At 46.8% G+C, this 22,157-nt stretch overlaps 1 protein-coding gene across 3 annotated transcripts in view; it reads right to left on the minus strand.

Moving 5' to 3' along the window:
• Window positions 1–6: 6 nt before the first annotated feature.
• Window positions 7–22,157, minus strand: part of HELQ (helicase, POLQ like) — a 27,965-nt gene continuing 5,814 nt past the window's right edge. For all 3 annotated transcript variants that reach the window (XM_085867853.1, XM_085867854.1, XM_085867855.1), the window contains 16 exons: window positions 19,639–19,817; window positions 18,896–19,096; window positions 16,265–16,340; window positions 14,672–14,769; window positions 12,432–12,539; window positions 11,996–12,141; window positions 8,030–8,269; window positions 7,543–7,684; window positions 7,310–7,414; window positions 6,124–6,343; window positions 5,418–5,575; window positions 2,411–2,509; window positions 1,251–1,424; window positions 802–915; window positions 324–458; window positions 7–199 (listed from right to left, as the gene is read on the minus strand). In XM_085867853.1, coding sequence (XP_085723979.1) covers window positions 125–199; window positions 324–458; window positions 802–915; window positions 1,251–1,424; window positions 2,411–2,509; window positions 5,418–5,575; window positions 6,124–6,343; window positions 7,310–7,414; window positions 7,543–7,684; window positions 8,030–8,269; window positions 11,996–12,141; window positions 12,432–12,539; window positions 14,672–14,769; window positions 16,265–16,340; window positions 18,896–19,096; window positions 19,639–19,817 — 2,270 coding nt within the window. In that variant the 3' untranslated portion in view covers window positions 7–124. The remainder of the gene's footprint in view (window positions 200–323; window positions 459–801; window positions 916–1,250; window positions 1,425–2,410; window positions 2,510–5,417; window positions 5,576–6,123; window positions 6,344–7,309; window positions 7,415–7,542; window positions 7,685–8,029; window positions 8,270–11,995; window positions 12,142–12,431; window positions 12,540–14,671; window positions 14,770–16,264; window positions 16,341–18,895; window positions 19,097–19,638; window positions 19,818–22,157) is intronic.

Raw genomic sequence — 22,157 nt, forward strand, 5'->3', positions numbered from 1 at the left:
CCAATGTTGCATGATACTTTTTATTACGCTTTAACGTGCGGGAAGGTGTGTGAACGGGGTGACGGAAAAAAGGGGCAGGGGTGTGAAAAGCATGAGGCAGGACCCGCGATGACCGAGCTGTGAACTAAAGTGTTTCCGGGACCATTAACAGTTCATTTGCTTCATCCCTCAGCGCTTCCACTTTCTCCGTAAGCAGCATCTGAAAGATGGAGGAGTACAGACAATCACATAGAATCGGCTATCGTCGATGCATGAAACTTAAACGTGGATGCCACGTTTTCCTGGCGGTCAACAAGGATTGGATTTTCATCGCATTTGGATACCTTTGCTGAAGCGACAATCTGCCGTGCCTGGTGTTGCGACAAGTAGTCAAGGGCTCGAACGAGATCACCGATGTTCGCTTTTGCCAGCAGCGCCAGCGTCTTGTAGCCTGCGGTGTGAAGCTGCTTGGCTCGTGCCTGGAAGAGTTCAAAGTTCATTATTAGTTCAATACGCAGAGAGGAATGATCGTTTCCTTTTTGCTCTGTCTGCCTGTCTGGCAGTGAAACAAAATTGAAAATCATTCCAAGCAGGAAACGTACTGTTTTTAAGGACGTCACAAAGGACACATACAACGGGCACGAAGAACGAATGTAACGTGTCAGATCAAGACCGTAACCCCCCTGCGAACAGCAAGGCCCTCCTGTATCCACTTGAACACTGCACAGGTTTCATGAACTCTCCAGTTTTGTCGAGTTATCGGTTTAAGCCGACCCGACGCCGAAGCATGAATGTGTCCTGCATTGTTCACTTTAAGCATACCTCCTTCACTCCAGCAACTTCCATCAGAGGAATAAGTTCCGCTTTCGTACAATAGGAAAGCTTTTTGGTCAAGTCGACAAGGAGTGCATGATAAGGCCAAAATTCTTCAAGTTCCTGGAGGAAAGGGTTGGGGTGGCGGGGGGAGAGAGGGACGGAGTATAACATCAGCTACCTCCTCGAATCGTTTCATCCTCGACTTGAAAACTCACAAACCTGTCAAGGCACAACTAATTTACAAGGAATCCTTTTCATAAAGAATGTTCAACCGAACCTACAATTGTTCTGCCCACATTGGTACTTGCCAAGCTGTTTTGGGATGGCTGTGGGATTAATAATCCAGAACGGACAAAAATATGATTTGTCATATAACAATGAGACAAAATTTGTACACAGGTATCGGGTGGTCAAGCAAGTCGGCACCGACGAACCGGTGGTGTCCGATCATTCACCTGACAGAAATGAAGCACACACGCTCCAAATGCAGCGGCTGAGCCGATGAGGCTTTGAATGAAGCCACGACTCTGCCTGAACCTTTCGGCAACAGTCCATATGGAGTCTTGATGGAACAGCGAGTACAGGAAGAGAGCGAGGTAGAAGCGAGTGGCCACGGTCTCGTTAAGTTGCTGTTGGGGGTTTGGTGGGAGTGGAGGGGCACATCATCTTGGTCATCCAAGGAAAGCAGTCTCTCTTCTGCAAGAACATCTCCGAAGTTTTCACCGAGGACGCCGATCGGTGCATCTTACTCTTTTTGGGTTTTTTTTGTTTTATTAAACCACAACATTCGAACTCCATGGAGAGTGTACTGAAGCTTGGCATTAAACGACTTGTTTGTGTTGATTTTTTTGAGAGTGTCAAGCATTGCTCTGGCAGACAGAACAACCGGCTTCACGTCTTTTAACATTTACCACTTCCTCCAACGCTCTGCTGACTCAAGAAGCTGACTCTGCTGACTTAGCCGTGCACTCAAGGACGTAATCTGAGGTGTGTTCAGTTACCAAGCTGCTAGGTAATGCTTGCCAAGCTGGCCATTCCTTATCAATGGTTTTGAATATCCCTGGTGTTGGCTTAATGGTGAGCTTGGGATCTTAGGATCCTGAGCTCAAATCCCCCTCGGTTGTTGAATTAATACCAGGTGGGGTTGACTCTGCCTGTCATCCTTCCGAGGTCGGCAAAATGAGTGCCAGCTTGCTGCTATCCTGTGTCGGAGTGGTGACCCGTCCAGGATTGTGCCCAATAGCCGAGGAGACTGCTTCGGCAGCACCAACGCTCTGCACAGAGTATGGTCCCGATGGATGGATGGTTTCGAATGGAATGCTTGCTCGAGTGCTTAAGCCACTTGGCGAGCACTCCACAAGGAACTTGGTAACTGAATACATCCATGAAACTTGAATCAAAACCAAGTCGAAGTGCTTCATGCTTCATGCGTCATGCTTCAAACACAAACTGAAGCGTCACGTGGAACTCCATGATTCAAAGCAGAGTATGATGCGACAGCAAAGGTTTGACAAATTTCTTTCACAAAAGGTGAGCATTCTGAAATGAACGAGGAACGCAGGTGGTGACACTCTCCAAGGGTCAAGGCCCGGTCTGTTGGTGTGGCTGTCTGTACCTGTTTGCAGGTCTTGCCGATGGCTTTCATGGTGATCAAACCCTCCGGCACACCGACGGCTGCGGCCACTCGATGCTCTGCTTCATTCAGCTTGTTAAACTGAAATAAATAAAGCCACCACCGCAACTGACGAATGATATCGAGTCAATCCTTCACTTGCAACCACCTAGATGGATTTATAGCTCACCTTTGTCACGTACCTTCGTAATGCACCATGGGATGCTCAACATTGTCCGAAGGAGCAGACGCAACAACCGGGTGAACCTGCACTAGTTACCACTACTACTTTTAACAGCCCCAATTATTCCCACGTCCTTCTTGGGTTGGCTGGGGAAAGTACAGGGTTTGGGCAAAGAAATGGACGATTTAAAAAACTCAGTGATTAAATAAACTTTTTGTGTTTGACAAATCACAAACACGCCATCTTAAAGGACAGAGCATGCCATTTATTTCTTGAAGATCACATCCTCGAGGTGACCTCCGTCTCTGCAGAGGCATTCCTCGAGTCTTCCACGCAAGTTTCCCATGATGCGGCCTAGCATCTCCCACGATGCGGCCTCGCATCTCCCACGATGCGGCCTCGCATCTCCCACGATGCGGCCTATCATCTCCCACAATGCGGCCTCGCATATCCCATGATGCGGCCTAGCATCTCCCACGATGAGGCCGCGCATATCCCATGATGCGGCTTAGCATCTCCCACAATGCGGCCTCGCATATCCCATGATGCGGCCTGGCATCTCCCATGATGCGGCCTAGCATCTCCCATGATGTGGCCAGGCATCTCCCATGATGCGGCTTAGCATCTCCCACAATGCGGCCTCGCATATCCCATGATGCGGCTTAGCATCTCCCACGAAGCGGCCTCGCATATCCCATGATGCGGCTGAGCATCTCCCACAATGCGGCCTCGCATATCCCATGATGCGGCCTAGCATCTCCCACGATGAGGCCGCGCATATCCCATGATGCGGCTTAGCATCTCCCACAATGCGGCCTCGCATATCCCATGATGCGGCCTGGCATCTCCCATGATGCGGCCTAGCATCTCCCATGATGTGGCCAGGCATCTCCCATGATGCGGTTAGCATCTCCCACAATGCGGCCTCGCATATCCCATGATGCGGCTTAGCATCTCCCACAATGCGGCCTTGCATATCCCATGACGCTGCTTGGCATATCCCATGACGTGGCTTAGCATCTCCCACGAAGCGGCCTCGCATATCCCATGATGCGGCTGAGCATCTCCCACAATGCGGCCTCACATATCCCATGATGCAGCCTAGCATCTCCCATGATGCAGCCTGGCATCTCCCACAATGCGGCCTCGCATCTCCCCCAATGCGGCCTCGCATCTCCCAGGATGCGGCCTAGCATATCCCATGATGCTGCTTGGCATATCCCATGACGTAGCTTAGCATCTCCCACGAAGCGGACTCGCATATCCCATGATGCGGCTGAGCATCTCCCACAATGCGGCCTCGCATATCCCATGATGTGGCCTAGCATCTTCCACGATGCGGCTTACATCTCCCACAATGCGGCCTCGCATCTCCCACGATGCGGCCTCGCATCTCCCATGACGCGGCTTAGCATCTCCCACGATGCGGCCTCGCATATCCCATGATGTGGCTTAGCATCTCCCACAATGCGGCCTTGCATATCCCATGATTCGGCCTGGCATCTCCCATGATGCAGCCTAGCATCTCCCATGATGTGACTGGCATCTCCCACGATGCAGCCGAGCATCTTCCATGATGTGGCCGAGCATCTCCCATGATGTGGCCTCGCATCTCACACGAAGCGGCCTCGCATATCCCATGATGCGGCTGAGCATCTCCCACAATGCGGCCTCACATATCCCATGATGCAGCCTAGCATCTCCCATGATGCAGCCTGGCATCTCCCACAATGCGGCCTCGCATCTCCCCCAATGCGGCCTCGCATCTCCCAGGATGCGGCCTAGCATATCCCATGATGCTGCTTGGCATATCCCATGACGTAGCTTAGCATCTCCCACGAAGCGGACTCGCATATCCCATGATGCGGCTGAGCATCTCCCACAATGCGGCCTCGCATATCCCATGATGTGGCCTAGCATCTTCCACGATGCGGCTTACATCTCCCACAATGCGGCCTCGCATCTCCCACGATGCGGCCTCGCATCTCCCATGACGCGGCTTAGCATCTCCCACGATGCGGCCTCGCATATCCCATGATGTGGCTTAGCATCTCCCACAATGCGGCCTTGCATATCCCATGATTCGGCCTGGCATCTCCCATGATGCAGCCTAGCATCTCCCATGATGTGACTGGCATCTCCCACGATGCAGCCGAGCATCTTCCATGATGTGGCCGAGCATCTCCCATGATGCGGCCTAGCATCTCCCATGATGTGGCCTCGCATCTCACACGATGCGGCCGAGCATATCCCACGATGCGGCCTAGCATATCCCATGACGCGACTTAGCATCTCCTACGATGCGGCCTAGCATATCCCACGATGCGGCCTAGCATATCCCATGACGCAGCCTAGCATATCCCACGATGCGGCCTAGCATATCCCATGACGCGACTTAGCATATCCCACGATGCGGCCTAGCATCTCTCATGACGCTGCCTAGCATTTCCCATGATGTGGCCTAACATCTCCCATGATGCGGTGTAGCATCGTCACTCTTCCTGAAGATGATGTGCTTGTGAAAACGTAGTCGAACGGTGGCCATTGATACTCTGGCGGTAAGAGACGTCGCGCCATCTTGTTGAAGCCAAGTGGCCTCATTAACTTGAGGAAACCTCGTCGCTCGTTGATCGGTCAAAAAAGTTGCGATCATGTTGGCAGAGCGGAGACGGGTTTTTAAAATCGCCCGTTTCTCTGCCCAACCCTGTATTTGGCCCAAGTCTTTCATGAATGACTCTCCCGAGTCAACAACCTGCAAACACAGCACCACCTTCTGTGGATCCCCACCCGATTAGCAGTTTACCAATCGGACGCTCACAGCCTCACCTGACGCAGGTACAGCATCCAGTCGGGATGACACCGGGAAACCATGTCGTACGGGGTTATGAGATAAATAAGGTGCAAGTAATTGTCCAATGCGAGGCCTTGCAGGCCTTTCTGAAGATCTCTGTAGAGGACGTTGCTGAAGGAGAGATCCACAGAAGCTGGGGAATGAAAGACATTGAAGAAGCAAACGTGACAGCAGGACACGAGTGAAGGAGAAATTCAAAAAGGGAATGTTGTTGTTTATTATTTTTTGAACCGGAAATCAAAAACTTGGTTCGATTGTGACGTTTTCGTCGCCGATTGTCTGTCCATTGACCCTCTCACAAAAGGCATTGCCAAGTTGTCATCCGTCGGATACACACAACGAACTTCGGTGCAAGAGGAGGCCATTTGGCCCGTCATGCCTGCACTGCGCCGACTCCAGAAACCATCATCCAAGCCACATCCAAGTCCTGCCAATACCCCTGTACCCCTCTATCCCCAAATTGATCTTTCAGGATATGGCCCCGGGTCCTAACACTCCGTTACTTACCCTCAGGCTGTGACCCCCAAAACGATCCAGATGATTCGGTGACAAACCGGGTTCGTTACTTTTATTGCAGAAACATTCCTACCCTCGAAACCCCCGTTGTTCCGCTGTACTTGTACAATCATTTCCCGCCAAAAAGGTTCAACAGGACAGGCAAGCGCACGCGCGCACACGTACCCTTCCACGTGGCCTGCCCGAGATGGGTTATCTTCAGAGGTCTGTCTTCGGCCAGCACAGCACGTTCAACGCACGAGGCCCGCACGAGGCCCAGCTCGGTCAGTTGATTCAGCTGGTCACGGGTCATCTCCCAGGTTTCAGTTTCTTCGGCTTTCCTTTGCTGCACGCCAAACAGCGTGCCTTCCAAGAAGCCATGCAGCTGCCTGGGTGTAATGGCGACCTGCACACACGCACTCACATCGCCTTGTGATGAACCAGGCTTCGGGCCATTGTACTCGTGCACCTCCAACACTCCAGGCTCGATGACCATAACACCTTTATACCCCGGTCGTTTTCCAATGCTTTTTTTACAACTCATGAGCTTGGTCTGACCACGATTTTTGTTCCAAATCACTGCTCCAATTATTTTTCACATATTCCCATGGTGAAGGTTTGTTGAAGATTTGAAGAAAAGCTCAAATTGGGGGAAAAAAAGTTACGACCTGGACAGACGGACAGACAAACACACACACAAGTGATTGGAAAATCATGTCCTCCGCTGTGTGGCGGTGGGATCGGGGGTGAGGTTGGCGGGCTCACTCGGGAGTTCATCGGACACATTACCCCACGCAGTCTTGAGAAACAAGGACACGGCCGGGCTCTGCGAGTGGCAAATACGATTGGTCGAGATGACGTTAAAAAAAACGACGTAATATTTTGTTCGCGAACTGCTAAACGGGTGTTTGAAAGTGTCAAAAAAGTGCTTTGTGTCCTGCAGTGTTCAGGTGTATAATTAAATTGAAATAGAACGAAGATTTTAAAGGTCATATCAAAACAAACAAAAAACTTTCTTTCTGGAAAGTTTCCCGCCATCGAGAAGATTTGCGTCGTTTACACCACCGTATTTACATTCGTCGTTCGTGCCTGTTGTTTGTGTCCTTTATGACGTCCTTAAAGACAAAACGTTTCCTGCTTGGAATGATTTTCAATTTTGTTTGACTGCCAGACAGACAGACGCACAGACAGACAGACAGAGACAGAGGAAAACAAAAAGTGAACCATTTGCTGAACCCCGCTTTTTGCGTCGCGCGTACGGGGGGTAAGCACTCACAACTGTTCCCAAAACGGAATGCGCCAGCACGATCACCAGTAAAATCTGTTCGTAATGGTCACAAGCGTCGTCCAAATCAAAAAAAGCTCAACGGACCTTCAAACCAATGAGGGACAGCAAGAAACTCTGGAGACCTTTTCCGTCGTCGTACAGGAGGCTGCTTTGACATGTCTCATAAGAACCAGTCACCAGATCAAGAACCTGAAAGACGCAAAAATACAAGTTTATGTAATATAATAAACTTGGGACCAACATACTTATTGAGCGAAAGTCGATTGGACCTCGAGGTTCCATGAAACACGTCACGTGACCCAGCTCGTGCACAATACCTTTGCTTTGTCCTTGTTCCTGCAAATGACAATGCTCTCTCCAGCGGAATCTATTCCCGCTCGCCCAGCACGGCCCACCATCTGCTTGTACTGTGTGCGGCTAAGGAAACTCATGCCCACATATGGCGAGCGCAGGATGACTCTGAGGAAGGATAAGTAAAAGAAAAGAGAAAACAAATAAATAAGTGAATGGTTCATGAATGAATGGGGAAAAGAAAAGTTCCCCCTGAAAGGAACTTAAGCACATGAGGCCATTGAGGCCCTCAAGCCTGCACAAAGGTTGCCAACCTACGGTTGTTTGGCCATGCTCTCTCCTTTTGAAGCAACAAGCAGCACATACCAATTTTTAAAAAAAATCTTTGGTATGACTTGGCCGGGGTTCGACCTCCGAGACTCAGAGTGGACGCGATAACCATGATGCCACCGAGCTGGTGATTAAGGATCGTAGGTGCAGCGGTAATCAGGGAGTCGGTCGGTGCAGCCTTACCGGCGAGCAGGCAGGTTCACGCCAGCAGCGAGCGTGGACGTGCAGGCAAGGAGACTGAGCACGCCGGCAGAGTACGCCTCCTCGATGAGACGGCGCTCATCACCCGTGAGGCCACTGTGGTGGTACGCCACACCAAACGGAATCGTGAGGTCGAGCACAGGGCACAGCTGGCCATTGGCATCAGACCGAAGATGTTTGAGGAGAGCTAGTTTCTCCGGCTCCTTGTGAGTGAGGAATTCCCTGGAAGGACAGAACAAAGCAAGGGACACTGTAGTATATGCTGTTGTGTAATATCGTGAAAATTTTGGGTGAATTTTTGCCAACCTAATTTTTTCGTGACTATGGACCATACATTTATCAAAAATTCTGGTTGGCATTTTTTTGGCCGCCATCTTGGATTATTGGCGGCCATCTTGAAATTCGCGAGGGTAAAAACACATTTCCGACCATATCTTTTCCTCTGATCGAGGTATTTACATGATATTAGTGTCTAAATGTATGTTTTATAGGGCTCGCAATCATTTGTGATACTTTATAAAGGTCTAAATATTAAACTTGACAAGGAAGTTGTCAATAATGCCATTTTTTAGCTTATAGCAGCCAAAATAATGAAATTTTTATTATGTTCTTTTTTGATATTTCATAGCTGTTATCATGACCTAATTTGACTATTTTCCCATAAATACCTATTATCACATGTTTAATATTTATTAAATATTTGTTTCTGCTTTTTTTCAGAATATAGCTACAACAGCCTGAAGAAAGATGGGAGAGCCATCTATAAAAAGACCACGCACCAATACAGACTATAAACTGTGTATTAAATGTCAAAAACATAGCAGTGATTTGTTGAGACAACACCCAAAATATTCATCATATGAAAAATTTCTGCATTCTGTCCGTCGTAGGGCTGATTTAGGTGAACTGGAATTCCTTGGAATTCATAACCGTCTGGGTGATATGACTGCAGAACAGCTAAAGAACCAACATGCGAAGTGGCATGCTCCATGCTATGCAGAAACTACTAACGTCACAGACATTGGAAGATCTCGCAGGCGGTATGAAACAGCCCTCGCTACACAGGACTCTACCCAGCTAAAGCGAAAGAGAGGTCGCCCTCGATCTTGTAGCTCTACACAATCTTCTTCTGCACCAGTACGATGCACACGTTCCCAAATAAGGAAGTTCAATAAAGCTGAGTGCTTCTTTTGTCAGGGTAAAATACAGATATTCTTCACAGATGTCAAAGTCAAAATGTTGGTGAAAAAATGGCAGTGATTGTGCAAAAATGCAACAATAATGAGTGGAAGGTGAACTACAGTGAACTGATAAATTCAAAGGACCCACTTTCTCGAGATTTGATGTATCATAATACCTGCCTGGCAAATCAGTGCAAAAAACACAACCCGGTCAAGCAACCAGTTGCAGAAAAAGACCAAAAGGATTCAGATGATTCTGTAAATTTCTTGGCTGCAGAAATTGAGTTTTACAGTTGCCTTGCAGATAAACTCAGCTCTGGTGAATATATAGGCATTGATAAAGTACAACAAGATTATGACAATATGATGATGATGATGTATGGTTTGCATAGAACTCCCACTCGTGCTGCACTGAAGGAAATTATTGAAAAGAATATCGATGATGTGGAATTCACACGCCCATGTGATCGCACTAAACCATCACTAATTCACTCAAGTAAGGCCCGTGAGGCTGCTGTAGATAATGCTGCAAACAAAACTGATAGACAAGATGTACAAGCAATGTTTACGACTGCAAAAATCATACGGAGAACAATAGAACAGAATAATAGCTTGAAATTTAAAGGTTCCTTGGTTGGTGAAACTTTTGTTCCTGAAGAGTTAAGTATATTGTTGGGTTGGATAATTCAAGGACAGAGCACGGCCCAGTCAAATGTACGGTCTGAAAGTATCAGACATTCATGCAGTAACATATCACAGCAGATGATGCAAGCTTACAGATCAAACAGACAGGTTACATACAAACCCAAATCAGATTCCTCTGTGTTTCGCAGTGGCACTGAAACTCCTCTGACATTGGGCATGTCTCTGTATTGCTGTCATGCCACGCGGAGTAATAAGATTAGTGATGCTGTATCCCATGCTGGTGCAGGAGTGTCATACCAGCACACACTTCAGCGTGTTTCACAGATAGCTTGCGCAGTGAAGAATAACATGGAAGAACATGGTGGAACACATTCGCCGAGCTCATCTACAGTGCCATGTGTGGCAGGAAGTACTTGTTCCAAAGCCCTGTCGTCTTGACCCAACAAAGCTTGGATGGTATCGAGAATCTACCAGTGAACTGAAACCAATTCTTTCCAAAATGCCTCCAGCCCCTGAATCAGTTACAGAATTGGTGAGGTGTCATTGCAGCAAAAGTTTGTGTAATGCTCCTTGTTCTTGCAAGCAAAACAACTTAGAGTGCACAGAATTGTGCAAGTGTTAAGCCAATCCAGAGAGCTGTATGAATACCCAACAGGACTGCATGTCAGATCAAGAAACTGATTCAGATGAATAACTGTTTTTGCACTTTAAATTTCTTCATATGAGGAAAAATTGCTAATTCAACCCTTACAACAGACTAAAAGTGATATAATTTTTAAATTGGTGACTCAACATCGTGGTTCAGGTGATGTAGTTGTAGTTCAATGTGATCAGTGTGTAATTATACATATTTAGAAATCAACATCATCAAAATCCAACTATTATTGGTCGAGATATGGGCAATAATGTGTTTTTATCTAGCAAATTTCAAGATGGCGGCCAGTAATCCAAGATGGCGGCAAAAAAAATGCCAACCTGAATTTTTGATAAATTTATGGTCCATAGTCACTGAAAAATTAGGTTGGCAAAAATTAACCCAAAATTTTGACGATTCCACAAATGACAACACATCAGCATATACCACTGACTGGTACTTCATTGGAGGTGTGGATGCAAATTTCTCCAAAATTAGCATAATGGGTTTAAGGGTGATAAAAAGATAAAATGTTGCCAATTAAACTTGATTGATAACTTGAAGAAGTAAATGTTTTTACCATGCAGCACAATGTATTGTTATAACCCTTTTAATGGGAAATGCATTCGAATACAACATGTATCTTACATCTATGTACTCGAACATGTATCTTATTTAGCTCAGGATTCTCATATGTAGATATATATATATATATATATATATATATATATATATATATATATATATATATATATATATATATATATATATATATATATATAAACAATTATATTGGCATCTGAAAGTCTGGCTGGAGGCTCCAGTCTGGCTTCAATGGAATGTGTGTTTAGGTAATGGCCAGATGTCTCTTTGCACTCTGATCAACTTCAGATTGTAGAATCGTTCCCCAACTCTTTGAATTCGGGCTGACCTCCTGACCTCCGGGTAGCCACGACAAAGTGGCCATGTGTGATCTATCCCAGCACCCAAAGGGCTGCAGTTTTGGCACCATTCTGTCTCGAACATGACCAGGCATTGTCTCATGATCTTACCCTCCCCCTCCCACATTACCCCTGCATATTATATAAGAACTCAAAAATATCCATGTACTGCAGAATCAGAGGACAGAATGTGTGGCTTGTGTTATTAAATCTCCCCTGGTTCTCCATATGCATATGTGTCATGTAAGAATGGCTCAAATGTACAGGAGGAATTGAGAAATCTTCGACAGAGGAAAGCAACCCCCCCCTCTTCCCCTCAAGTCTCCTGACCGAGCATCCCCCCAGGCACACGTGCAGCATTTCACTTTCAGCAAATCAATCTTTATTTGGGAATAGTTTCTCAAACTTAACGTCTTTGATCGATGGATGACGAAGTCCTCATGTTGCCGTCAACGAACACATCACAACCAACAGAGTGCGTGTGCACACAACGAATTACCTTTTTCCACACCTCCGTCCAATTGGTGCCAAGAACAAGAGCCCTTACTTGTTGAGGTGCTTGCAGATCATCGTAGCCACGTTCTCGCAGTTTTTCTTGGTTGGGCAGAACACGAGGCATGACAACTGGGGAATGACTTCCGTGACCAAGGCCACCAAATGATCTGGATCCATCTTCTGCATTGCACTGGAATACTGGAGGGCATGGATGGATGAAGGCACATCTGACTCGTCACAAACGCACAAAAAAACCCCACAAAAACCCCACCAATCGATTCAACGAGTTACATCAAAGGAACAATTTGAATCGAAAGAATGCGCCAAATGCAGATGGTCAGGTGGCAAAACGATTGGTAAGGTTATGCTGGGACAAAACATGCATTTTCGAACAAAAGGTGAAATGTCGAATGAAGTGATTTTTTATTTTATTTTCACCATTTAATACATAACTTGTACTAAATGGGATGAGGAGATCGAGAACAAACCTCAGCACCGAGGGTCCGAGAGAAGACGCAGCGATCTTCAGGACACAAGGCCTTGCTCTTGATCTCATAGATCGCGTTAGACAGTTTGATGTACTCTTTCAACTCCACCTGAAGCGATACGGACAGTCTTGCGTTAAGACTCGGTTCCTCTGTTACATCACTAATCTGTATTTAAATGGGTTCTAAAGTGGTTATTGTTCAAAGGATACTTTGAGGCAATTTTTCAACAAATATTTCAGACGGTCCTCTCAAGAGTTTCGGCTTCGTCCACTTGCAGACGCTTGGGCTTCTGGTTTTGGAAACAAATATTGGATCCGTCAGTGAGTGAGTGAGTCAGGAAAACAAAACCATGAACAATTGAGGAAACCTGATGGGTTTTTGTCTTTATTTTGATTATACCAACCTTCCTTCAAGGGCTTTCAGTCGGAGGTACACCGACGTGTCGTGTTATCCTCCAGGCCTATCGGAGATCCTTTCTGGCCCCATAAACCCCACCGAACCACTCTCACTGGCATGTTACCAACGTTCCTCCCACCCTCTCCTCTTTTTTTTTTCCATTTTGTTCTTTCCCTTGCTTGTTGCATCCACCTGTTGCTCTACTGCCAGTACGTTGCCATTTTGCTGTCTGTCACCTCGATATCTTCCACGACCATGTTAAACAAGAAAAAGAGCAACCGATCAATTATTCCTGAACAAGCTTGTACAACCATGGCTTGGGCAACATTTGTGTGAAGTTTCCACTTGATCTGTCCAGCCGCTCTGGAGAACATTTTTAGCAGCGTCTCGCGTCGCGAACGCTGCTCTAAGAACGCTCGGCGTTGTTGTTGTTGTTCTTCTTATGAAGACAAAACCTTTATATTAGGACTCGGCTCTTTTATATACACGATCCGGATCTCCTTAAATACTGAACACCTGTACACATTCTCGCATTGAGGGTTCCTTTTGAGAGCGTCTATCATGAACTTTTAAACATATTCGGACATTTGCTTTAAAGTTTCGAAAAGTTCACGTTACTATTTAAAGATTATTCCATTTAATGTGTTGTAAATTCGTAAATACATTATTTCGTAAATACACTATATTTCGTAAATACGTAAACACACTATGACGGGTCTCGCTATTGGCTTAATCAAGGCACGTGACGAAATATCGGAAGTTGTTTTTTTGTTTGTTTGTTTGTTTTTTTTTAGCCGACAAAACCTTTAGGACGCTGCTCTTGGACACATTTGTCCTTGTTTTTTTTATGGGTTTTAGGGTAAATCCAATATGGCTGCCAAACCATGTGACCGTTTTATCCTGAGAAATGACCCTCAAAAATTTTTCATACTGATCAGGTGTAGCATTCCACACAATATGCAATTATGACATCATAACAAGGGCACCTATGACATAAAAAAACAAAAATCAAATTTATTCCCCATGAGGAGCACTTGCCGTGCGCCAAGTTTAAATTTTTTCCGTGATGCGGTTTCAGAGATACAGAGGGCCAATTTGTTTTCAGTTTTTACAACATGGCTGCCATATCACGTGACCTATGACGTCACGATTATCAATAAAACATTCCACATGAGTAGTCGTTCCTGTGGTGACAATTTCATCTCGATCCGACGAGCAGTTGAGGAGAAAAAAACAAAAGTTCTGTGCGGACGAACAGACAGACAGACAGACAAACGGACCCAAAGGGTAAAAACTAATGTGCAGTCCATTTTCAACCGTCATCGTTGTTTCGGCGTAATTTTCTTCCTTATTTCATGCGTAAGCTCTGACAGAGCTCTTAAACCGCAAATCAAGAAATCGAAGCTCGAAAATTGTCCAAATTGTCCACAAAATTTCATCCGAATCCGTCCACAACTTTATGAGATATCGTGTTTTATGTTGTTTTTTGGCCCAATCTCTCAATGGTGAAGAATCGCTGGGAAAAAATTAAATAATTCTCGCATCCGGATCCGAATTCGGATCTTCACCAAAATCGAAACAATTCGTCCTCGTCGCACACCCAACGCGTCCACCAAGTTTCATCCGAATCCGTTTGCAACTTTTTTGAGATATCCTTTCACGGACAGACAGACAGACAGACAGACTCCTGGGCAAACTCAAAGCAACAGAAGAAAATGGATGGTTCAACTTTCACAGAACATGGAATGGAAAGCATCACGCCAATCGTGCAGCGGAGTAGGACCGAGGAGTCAAGGGCAAGGGTGCCGCAGCAGACGGCCATCGTGGACCGGCCGGACACTCACCGGCCTGAAATCATTGGTGTACACCTCGGCCTTCAAAAACACCTGCAGATCTCCGATGTTGCTGAGGGTGGCACTCATGCCCACAATTTGGGTCGACTCTGCAACATACGTTCCACACGCGCAACTTTCAGACGCAGCACGCGAATGCGGGTGGCATAATTTGCTGGGGGTGCAGCCGTGCCACTGATTCAGTGCCCCCTTTGGAGGTTAGAACGTGAATTTGTGATTTATCCAGGGTGCTGACCCTTACTCCCCTCGTCTTCGTGAAGGACATCGTGGGATTTTTAACGTCCGCCAAACAATGCTCGCAGACAGGACGCCCAGTTGAGCGTGCGTCCGAGGGACGGCACGCACATTGATCTCGAGAGTTCATAGAACACGATAACCCGCACGGTGTTCAAAAATACACGGGAGGGCCTCGCCATTTACGAGGGGTTACGTATTTTCATGAATAAAAGGGTTATTAAGAACATGAAATAAAGTTTATTTTCTTGAGTTATAAACATCATGAGACTTACCTTCAATAATAATGATTTTAAAAAACGAGCTGGTGGTGATTATGTGTTGCTGCCTTTGAGGGCGTTATTCCGTTGACGGTCCGCGGTGATCAAGTGAATGAATGTGGGAAAGAGTTCACCGACCCACGATTATTTGAGCGCGTTGACCGAGACCCACAAACCTTGCCTCGAGTAAATCTACCGCGATAGAGAGAATCCACGAAGGAGATTCAAGATCGTTAAAAAAAAATCCGCAAGTTTAGCGCTACTGAAGCGGTCTTGTACACCGCCTGTACACCGCCATTATACACTGTAACAAGACGACGTTGAGTCACAGTTTCGGAAATGTGGGCTTTAATGATCGGTGCGTAGCCATTTGGCAGCCTCTTCTGCACCCCGATCGATACACGTGCCGCTCCCCCGAATGCTACGCATCGAGACATTGCAAGGTTATTGAAAGTGCGAAGAAGGCGATTTGTTTTCCCCCCGGTCTTCAAATCTATAATTCAGTCTCAATGGAGATTTGAAGAGGTTTAAAGGCATATAAATTAATTAATTCGGGGTTTCGCCGCAGTTTTACCCAGTGTCTATTACATCACCCGATCTAACGCGTCACGTTCGTCCTTCGTGATTGTTGTTTGTGTCCTTTATGACGTCATTAAAACGGGAAAATTTCCTGTTTGGAATGATTTTCGATTTGTTTGACTGGCAGACAGGCAAACGGCGTACGGATCTGATCTCACTGCTCTCTGCGCTCGTGCGATCGGGACGACTTCACCTCCAAAAGTAGTGTAAAATGTAACATTCCATTTCAACAAGTTGTTTCTTGTGATCATAAACCCGCAAGACGGACGGAGGGATGTGAAACAATTGCTTCACCCCATTTCTCGCTTCGCGTGCGCAGGCTACAAATTAGTCCCTTTATGGTTAGACCGATTACAAACAGCAGCGTGCTCTAACCACACGGCGTGCAATGAAGGAGAAAGATGTATCCGAGTCGGAGCGGCGGGGAAATCACAAGCCAGACGCGTGCGTCCAACCATGCAGGCATTCCCTGGCGTGCGATTTATTTATCTCCCGAGGCGAGAAGACTTACTTGCAGCGAATAAAATCTTGGCCAGTGCCATTTCCAGGTGAGCCCCTCTGCTGCCACCTTCTCCAAGCATGTGCAACTGATCAGGAAGAGAAGTGGGAGCATTGTTACAGCAAAGGGTCATGTTGTCCACGGGAAACAAAACACTTAGCTCATGCTCACACAGCACAGATGTTACTCGGTGTGTGCCCAGCTCGTCCCGCAAAGCACAGCCAGGGTCACGGGTTGGCGACAGTACATCAAATCAACCCCAGACCCCTTGTTGAGGTTGGAAATGCAAGATATAACCACAACCACAAAACTAGGTGCGTTGCAGGATGATTTTTTTGTCTTTTGGCATCGTGAGCGAAATGCCTACGAGGCAAATGGCTAGAAACAGCCAAGGAGATTCAGGTGAGCAGGTGTGGGACGGCAAGGATGTGTCAATAGGATAGCGGTCTCATGTCCACGAACATGTCCTTGTGTAATCACATGACTGAGCAAATAAAGCACTGGAGTTTCAGGAGGAACTGGAATAGACAAAGATGGAGTCATCAGGAGGAACCTGCGTAGGACTTGGGTATCAGCTGCTACTCCTCCACCCCGAAAGCCATCCAGGTGCAGGCAGGTGAAGGTTACAAAATATAGTTGCAAGAGTTCACCCGTCCATCGCCAAAGAAAAAGAAAGGAAAGATGAAGGACAAGAAGAAACCACTCACACTAACAGAAAGCACTCACACACACACACACACACACACACACACACACACACACACACACACACACACACACACACACACACACACACACACACACACACACACACACACACACACGTGTCAGCCCATATGTTCATGATCCATAAGTACCTTGCTGTTTATGACCTTCCCAACACACAATGTACACAGGAATCCTTCACCACACGAATCAATACACACACCCTCTATCTATCATGATTTGTTCCTCCTCACCTCCGCTCATTCGTTCCTCTTTTTTTCTCCACATGTGGAACGAGCTTCCACATTCTCTTCAATTTCATCCTCCCCTCCAGGTCTTCAAGACCGCTGTTCACCACCATCTCAGATCGTCCCTGATCCAAGACCATGATCTTTTCTACCCTTGTTAACCCAACCACCCCACCCAACGTCCCATCCGGTTGTTCGCACGTGGCTGTATAAGCTCCTCGGCGAGAACAAGGTGAGTGTTGTTTGTGTTGTTTTGTGTGTGTTGTGATCGTGATTTGTGTCGGGACTGTGGAACTGTGTTTATGAAGGTTGTAGTTGGTTTAATACCAGTTTTAGCGGGTATTTGTGTTCGTGTGTTGAAAGAAGCAGGGGTACGCCGAGTGTTACGTTGAGTGTTTAAGTCAGTTGGGGTCTTGGGAGTTTGGGGGTGGGTAAGGGTCAAAATAGAGACCGAAGGGGAAAGGAAGAGGAGTTCATAAAATGTGATCGATGCTCAATGTGGGCCACATCAACAATAGGGGAAGCGGAGGGTTCTTACTGTTGTAGGAAGTGTGAGGAAACTTGAGGATGATGGTTATTAGAAGGTTGAAGGAACGGATAGATAATTCACAACAAGGAGGAGAATGTGAGAAATTTGGAGATAATAATTGGTGACGGTTGTGGGGTGAGGTTGCTGAGGATATTGGAAGTGATGATGGTGCAGCGGGAGCAGGCAGTGGTGACCGTGCAGCGTGAGCAGGCAGTGGTGACGGTGCAGCGCGAGCAGGCAGTGGTGACGGTGCAGCGTGAGCAGGCAGTGGTGACCGTGCAGCGCGAGCAGGCAGTGGTGATGGTGCAGTGCGAGCAGGCAGTGGTGACGGTGCAGCGCGAGCAGGCAGTGGTGACGGTGCAGCGTGAGCAGGCAGTGGTGACCGTGCAGCGCGAGCAGGCAGTGGTGATGGTGCAGTGCGAGCAGGCAGTGGTGACGGTGCAGCGTGAGCAGGCAGTGGTGACCGTGCAGCGGGAGCAGGCAGTGGTGACGGTGCAGCGCGAGCAGGCAGTGGTGATTGTGCAGTGGGAGCAGGCAGTGGTGACGGTGCAGTGCGAGCAGGCAGTGGTGAGGCAGCGAGTGCAGGCAGTGGTGAGGGAGTGAGTGCAGACAGTGTTGAGGGAGTGAGTGCAGGCAGTGGTGAGAGGGTGAGTGCAGGCAGTGGTGAGGGAGTGAGTGCAGACAGTGGTGAGGGAGCGAGTGCAGACAGTGGTGAGGGAGCGATTGCAGGCAGTGATGAGGGAGTGAGTGCAGACAGTGGTGAGGGAGTGAGTGCTTGCAGTGGTGAGGGAGTGAGTGCAGGCAGTGGTGAGGGAGTGAGTGCAGACAGTGGTGAGGGAGTGAGTGCAGGCAGTGGTGAGGGAGCGATTGCAGGCAGTGATGAGGGAGCGAGTGCAGACAGTGGTGAGGGAGTGAGTGCTTGCAGTGGTGAGGGAGTGAGTGCAGGCAGTGGTGAGGGAGCGAGTGCAGACAGTGGTGAGGGAGCGAGTGCAGGCAGTGGTGAGGGAGTGAGTGCAGACAGTGGTGAGGGAGTTTGACAAGTTTGACCATCACTTCGAGCATTATTGTCACGTGCCAATTTGTATCATCGTGAAAGTTCCCAAAATGAAAGACCCCGATGAGAAAAAAAAGGAGAAAACTCGGAGGAAAGGAAATTCACACCTCATCGACCACGACGAGGCCAATCTCGCCGAGTCGACCGGCCTCCAGCATGGAAATCACCAGGCTGTGGGCCTTCTCAATGGTCGCCACGTAGAGCGAGCGCTTCTGGCGGCGCTTGCGGGGCGGGATGTGTCCCCTTCCTCCCGCATACTCCTCCACGAAGAAATTCATCTCCGAGCCAAACACTGACAAGCCTCGTATCTCCAGGACGATCGGGGAAGGGGCACAATGGGAGGATGAGGGAAAACATCGGATGATAATAGAGGAGGAACAGGGAGAGGAAACAGAGGGAGGTTAGGAAAGGCAGGAAAGGCCATTCGGGCCATTGTGCCTGTGTCACAAACCAATCCCATTCACTTGATCTGTCTATTTAATGTAACACACAATTATATTGTGCATGTACATATATATATATATATATATATATATATATATATATATATATATATATATATATATATATATGTCGAAACATGTGGAGTGTGACGAGCACTCCATAAATATCTCACCAATGATGACCACAATATTTATCGATTGTCTAAAGCGCCCATGACGGAGGAGGAAAGGATTTCTGGAATGCCTTACAGTCACGTGATAGCACGTGGAGCAGACAGGTGAACAAAATCCCTCCATCCGATCGATCTACCTGGACAACGTTCAAGCAGCAGGTGCAGGGTCTGATTTACCATTTGCATGACTCATTCACAAGTGCCTTGGACATCACGTGTCCTCGCTGCTCTCACCTTCTCTTGAACTAAAGCCACGTATGGCAGGATGAGTAAGGCATCTCGTCGCCTGCACAAAAGTTCCTGCAACATCACGACCTCGGCCACCAGGGTCTTGCCACCGCTCGTTGGCAGAGAGTAGATGAGGTTCTTGTGCTGCCGAAGCGGTTCCAGTGACAGACACGTGTGCTGCCAATCTGTACGAGTTGGCAACTTTTAGGTCCTTCAATACAGGGCACAGTCTTAACGCATGTCACTGTTAAACAGCAATGTCGGACGACGTGTTCAAACATTCCTGCAGGTGGGTCCGATTTTACCTTGAACTTTCACTTGTGCTGAAAATCAAGATGTTGGTAAGTTACAGGTAAAGAGTGTGGAACAACAAATCGTTTTGGAAATACATCGCACCCGGTGACACTTACAGATAATTGTGTGCACGGAGGTGACGAGCGACGCGCTGCAATACAATAGTTCAGATGAACTTTGAACCACCATCGTACGAGGTGAGAGTGAACTTATCCACCACCACGATCCTTATAGACCACCCTGAAATGCATCAACTTGTGTTGACATATCATCCGTGCCGGCAGGATATCTTTAGAGTAATGCACACTCTGCTCTGAGTTGTCAAGTTTGGGTTAGATTCCTGACCTAGCTGAAAACTGTCGTCCTGGGGTTTCAGCATGCAGGGAGAGGTGTCAATGTGTGCACGATCCATCGGAGAGATGTTCAAACGAGTTGTCCTGTCTGCTAGCTTTCGTAAACATTCCACAGTGTCCGACACAGACAGGAGGCGAGCTATCACTGGCAATCATTTGTACTTCTACGTCAAGTACAAATTCTTGCCTGGACTGAGGAACACAAGTGGTCCATTCTTCTGGGAGAATCTTTGACACTCAAAGAGGAACGGACCACTTGACCTTTATGCACCACTCTCGTACACCACCCTTCTACACCACCCTTATACACCACCCTTCTACATCACCCCAATACACATCCTTATAAACACCGTTACACACCACCCTTATACACCACCCTTCTGCATCACCCCTATACACATCCTTATAAACACCTGTACACACCACCCTTATACATCATCCTTCTACATCACCCTTCTACATCATCCTTCTCCATCACCCTTCTCCATCACCCTTCTACATCATCCTTCTACATCACCCTTCTACATCACCGTTCGAGATCATCCTTCTCCATCACCCTTCTACATCACCCTTCTACATAATCCTTCTACATCATCCTTCCACAACACCCTTCCACATCACCATTCCACATCACCCTTCTACATCACAGTTCTACATCACCCTTCAACATCACCCTTCTACATCACCATTGTACATCATCCTTCTACATCAACACTTCCACATCACCCTTCTACATCACCCTTCTACATCACCCTTCTACATCACCCTTATACATCACCCTTATACATCACCCTTATACATCACCCTTAGATATTACCCTAATATATCACCCTTCTACATCACCCTTTTACATTACTGTTCTACATCACCCTTATACATCACCCTTATATATCACCCTTATACATCACCCTGAGATATCACCCTTATATATCACCCTTCTACATCAACCTTATACATTACTGTTATACATCACCCTTCTACATCACCCTTATATATCACCCTTATACATCACCCTTATACATTACTGTTATACATCACCCTTCTACATCACCCTTCTACATCACCCTTATACATCACCCTTATACATCACCCTTAGATATCACCCTTATATATCACCCTTCTACATCACCCTGAGATATCACCCTTATATATCACCCTTCTACATCAACCTTATACATTACTGTTATACATTACCCTTCTACATCACCCTTCTACATTACTGTTATACAACACCCTTAGACACACCTTTATACACACCCTTATACATCACTCTTCTACATCACCCTTCTACATCACCCTTCTACATCACCCTTATACATCACCCTTAGATATCACCCTTATATATCACCCTTCTACATCACCCTTATATATCACCCTTATATATCACCCTTATACATCACCCTTATATATCACCCTTATATATCACCCTTCTACATCAACCTTATACATTACTGTTACACATCACCCTTCTACATCACCCTTATACATCACCCTGAGATATCACCCTTATATATCACCCTTCTACATCAACCTTATACATTACTGTTATACATCACCCTTCTACATCACCCTTCTACATCACCCTTATACATCACCCTTATATATCACCCTTATATATCACCCTTCTACATCACATCACCCTTATACATTGCTGTTATACATCACCCTTAAACATTACTGTTATACAACACCCTTATACACACCCTTATATTATATCACCCTTATATATCACCCTTATACACACCCTTATACATCACCTTTAAGCCAAATTAAAAAAGTATCAGTTGATCATCTGGATTTTTTTTCCAAAAAAGGAAGGACCTTTTTATTTATTCATTTATTTTCAAAATGGCCGCCGGCTTTCAGGAACCGACAAAT

Source organism: Eptatretus burgeri, unplaced genomic scaffold (genome assembly GCF_056783735.1).
Source record: "Eptatretus burgeri isolate ZD-2024b unplaced genomic scaffold, Ebu_testis_v1 Ebu_testis_scaffold_3153, whole genome shotgun sequence".
Lineage (NCBI taxonomy): Eukaryota > Metazoa > Chordata > Myxini > Myxiniformes > Myxinidae > Eptatretus > Eptatretus burgeri.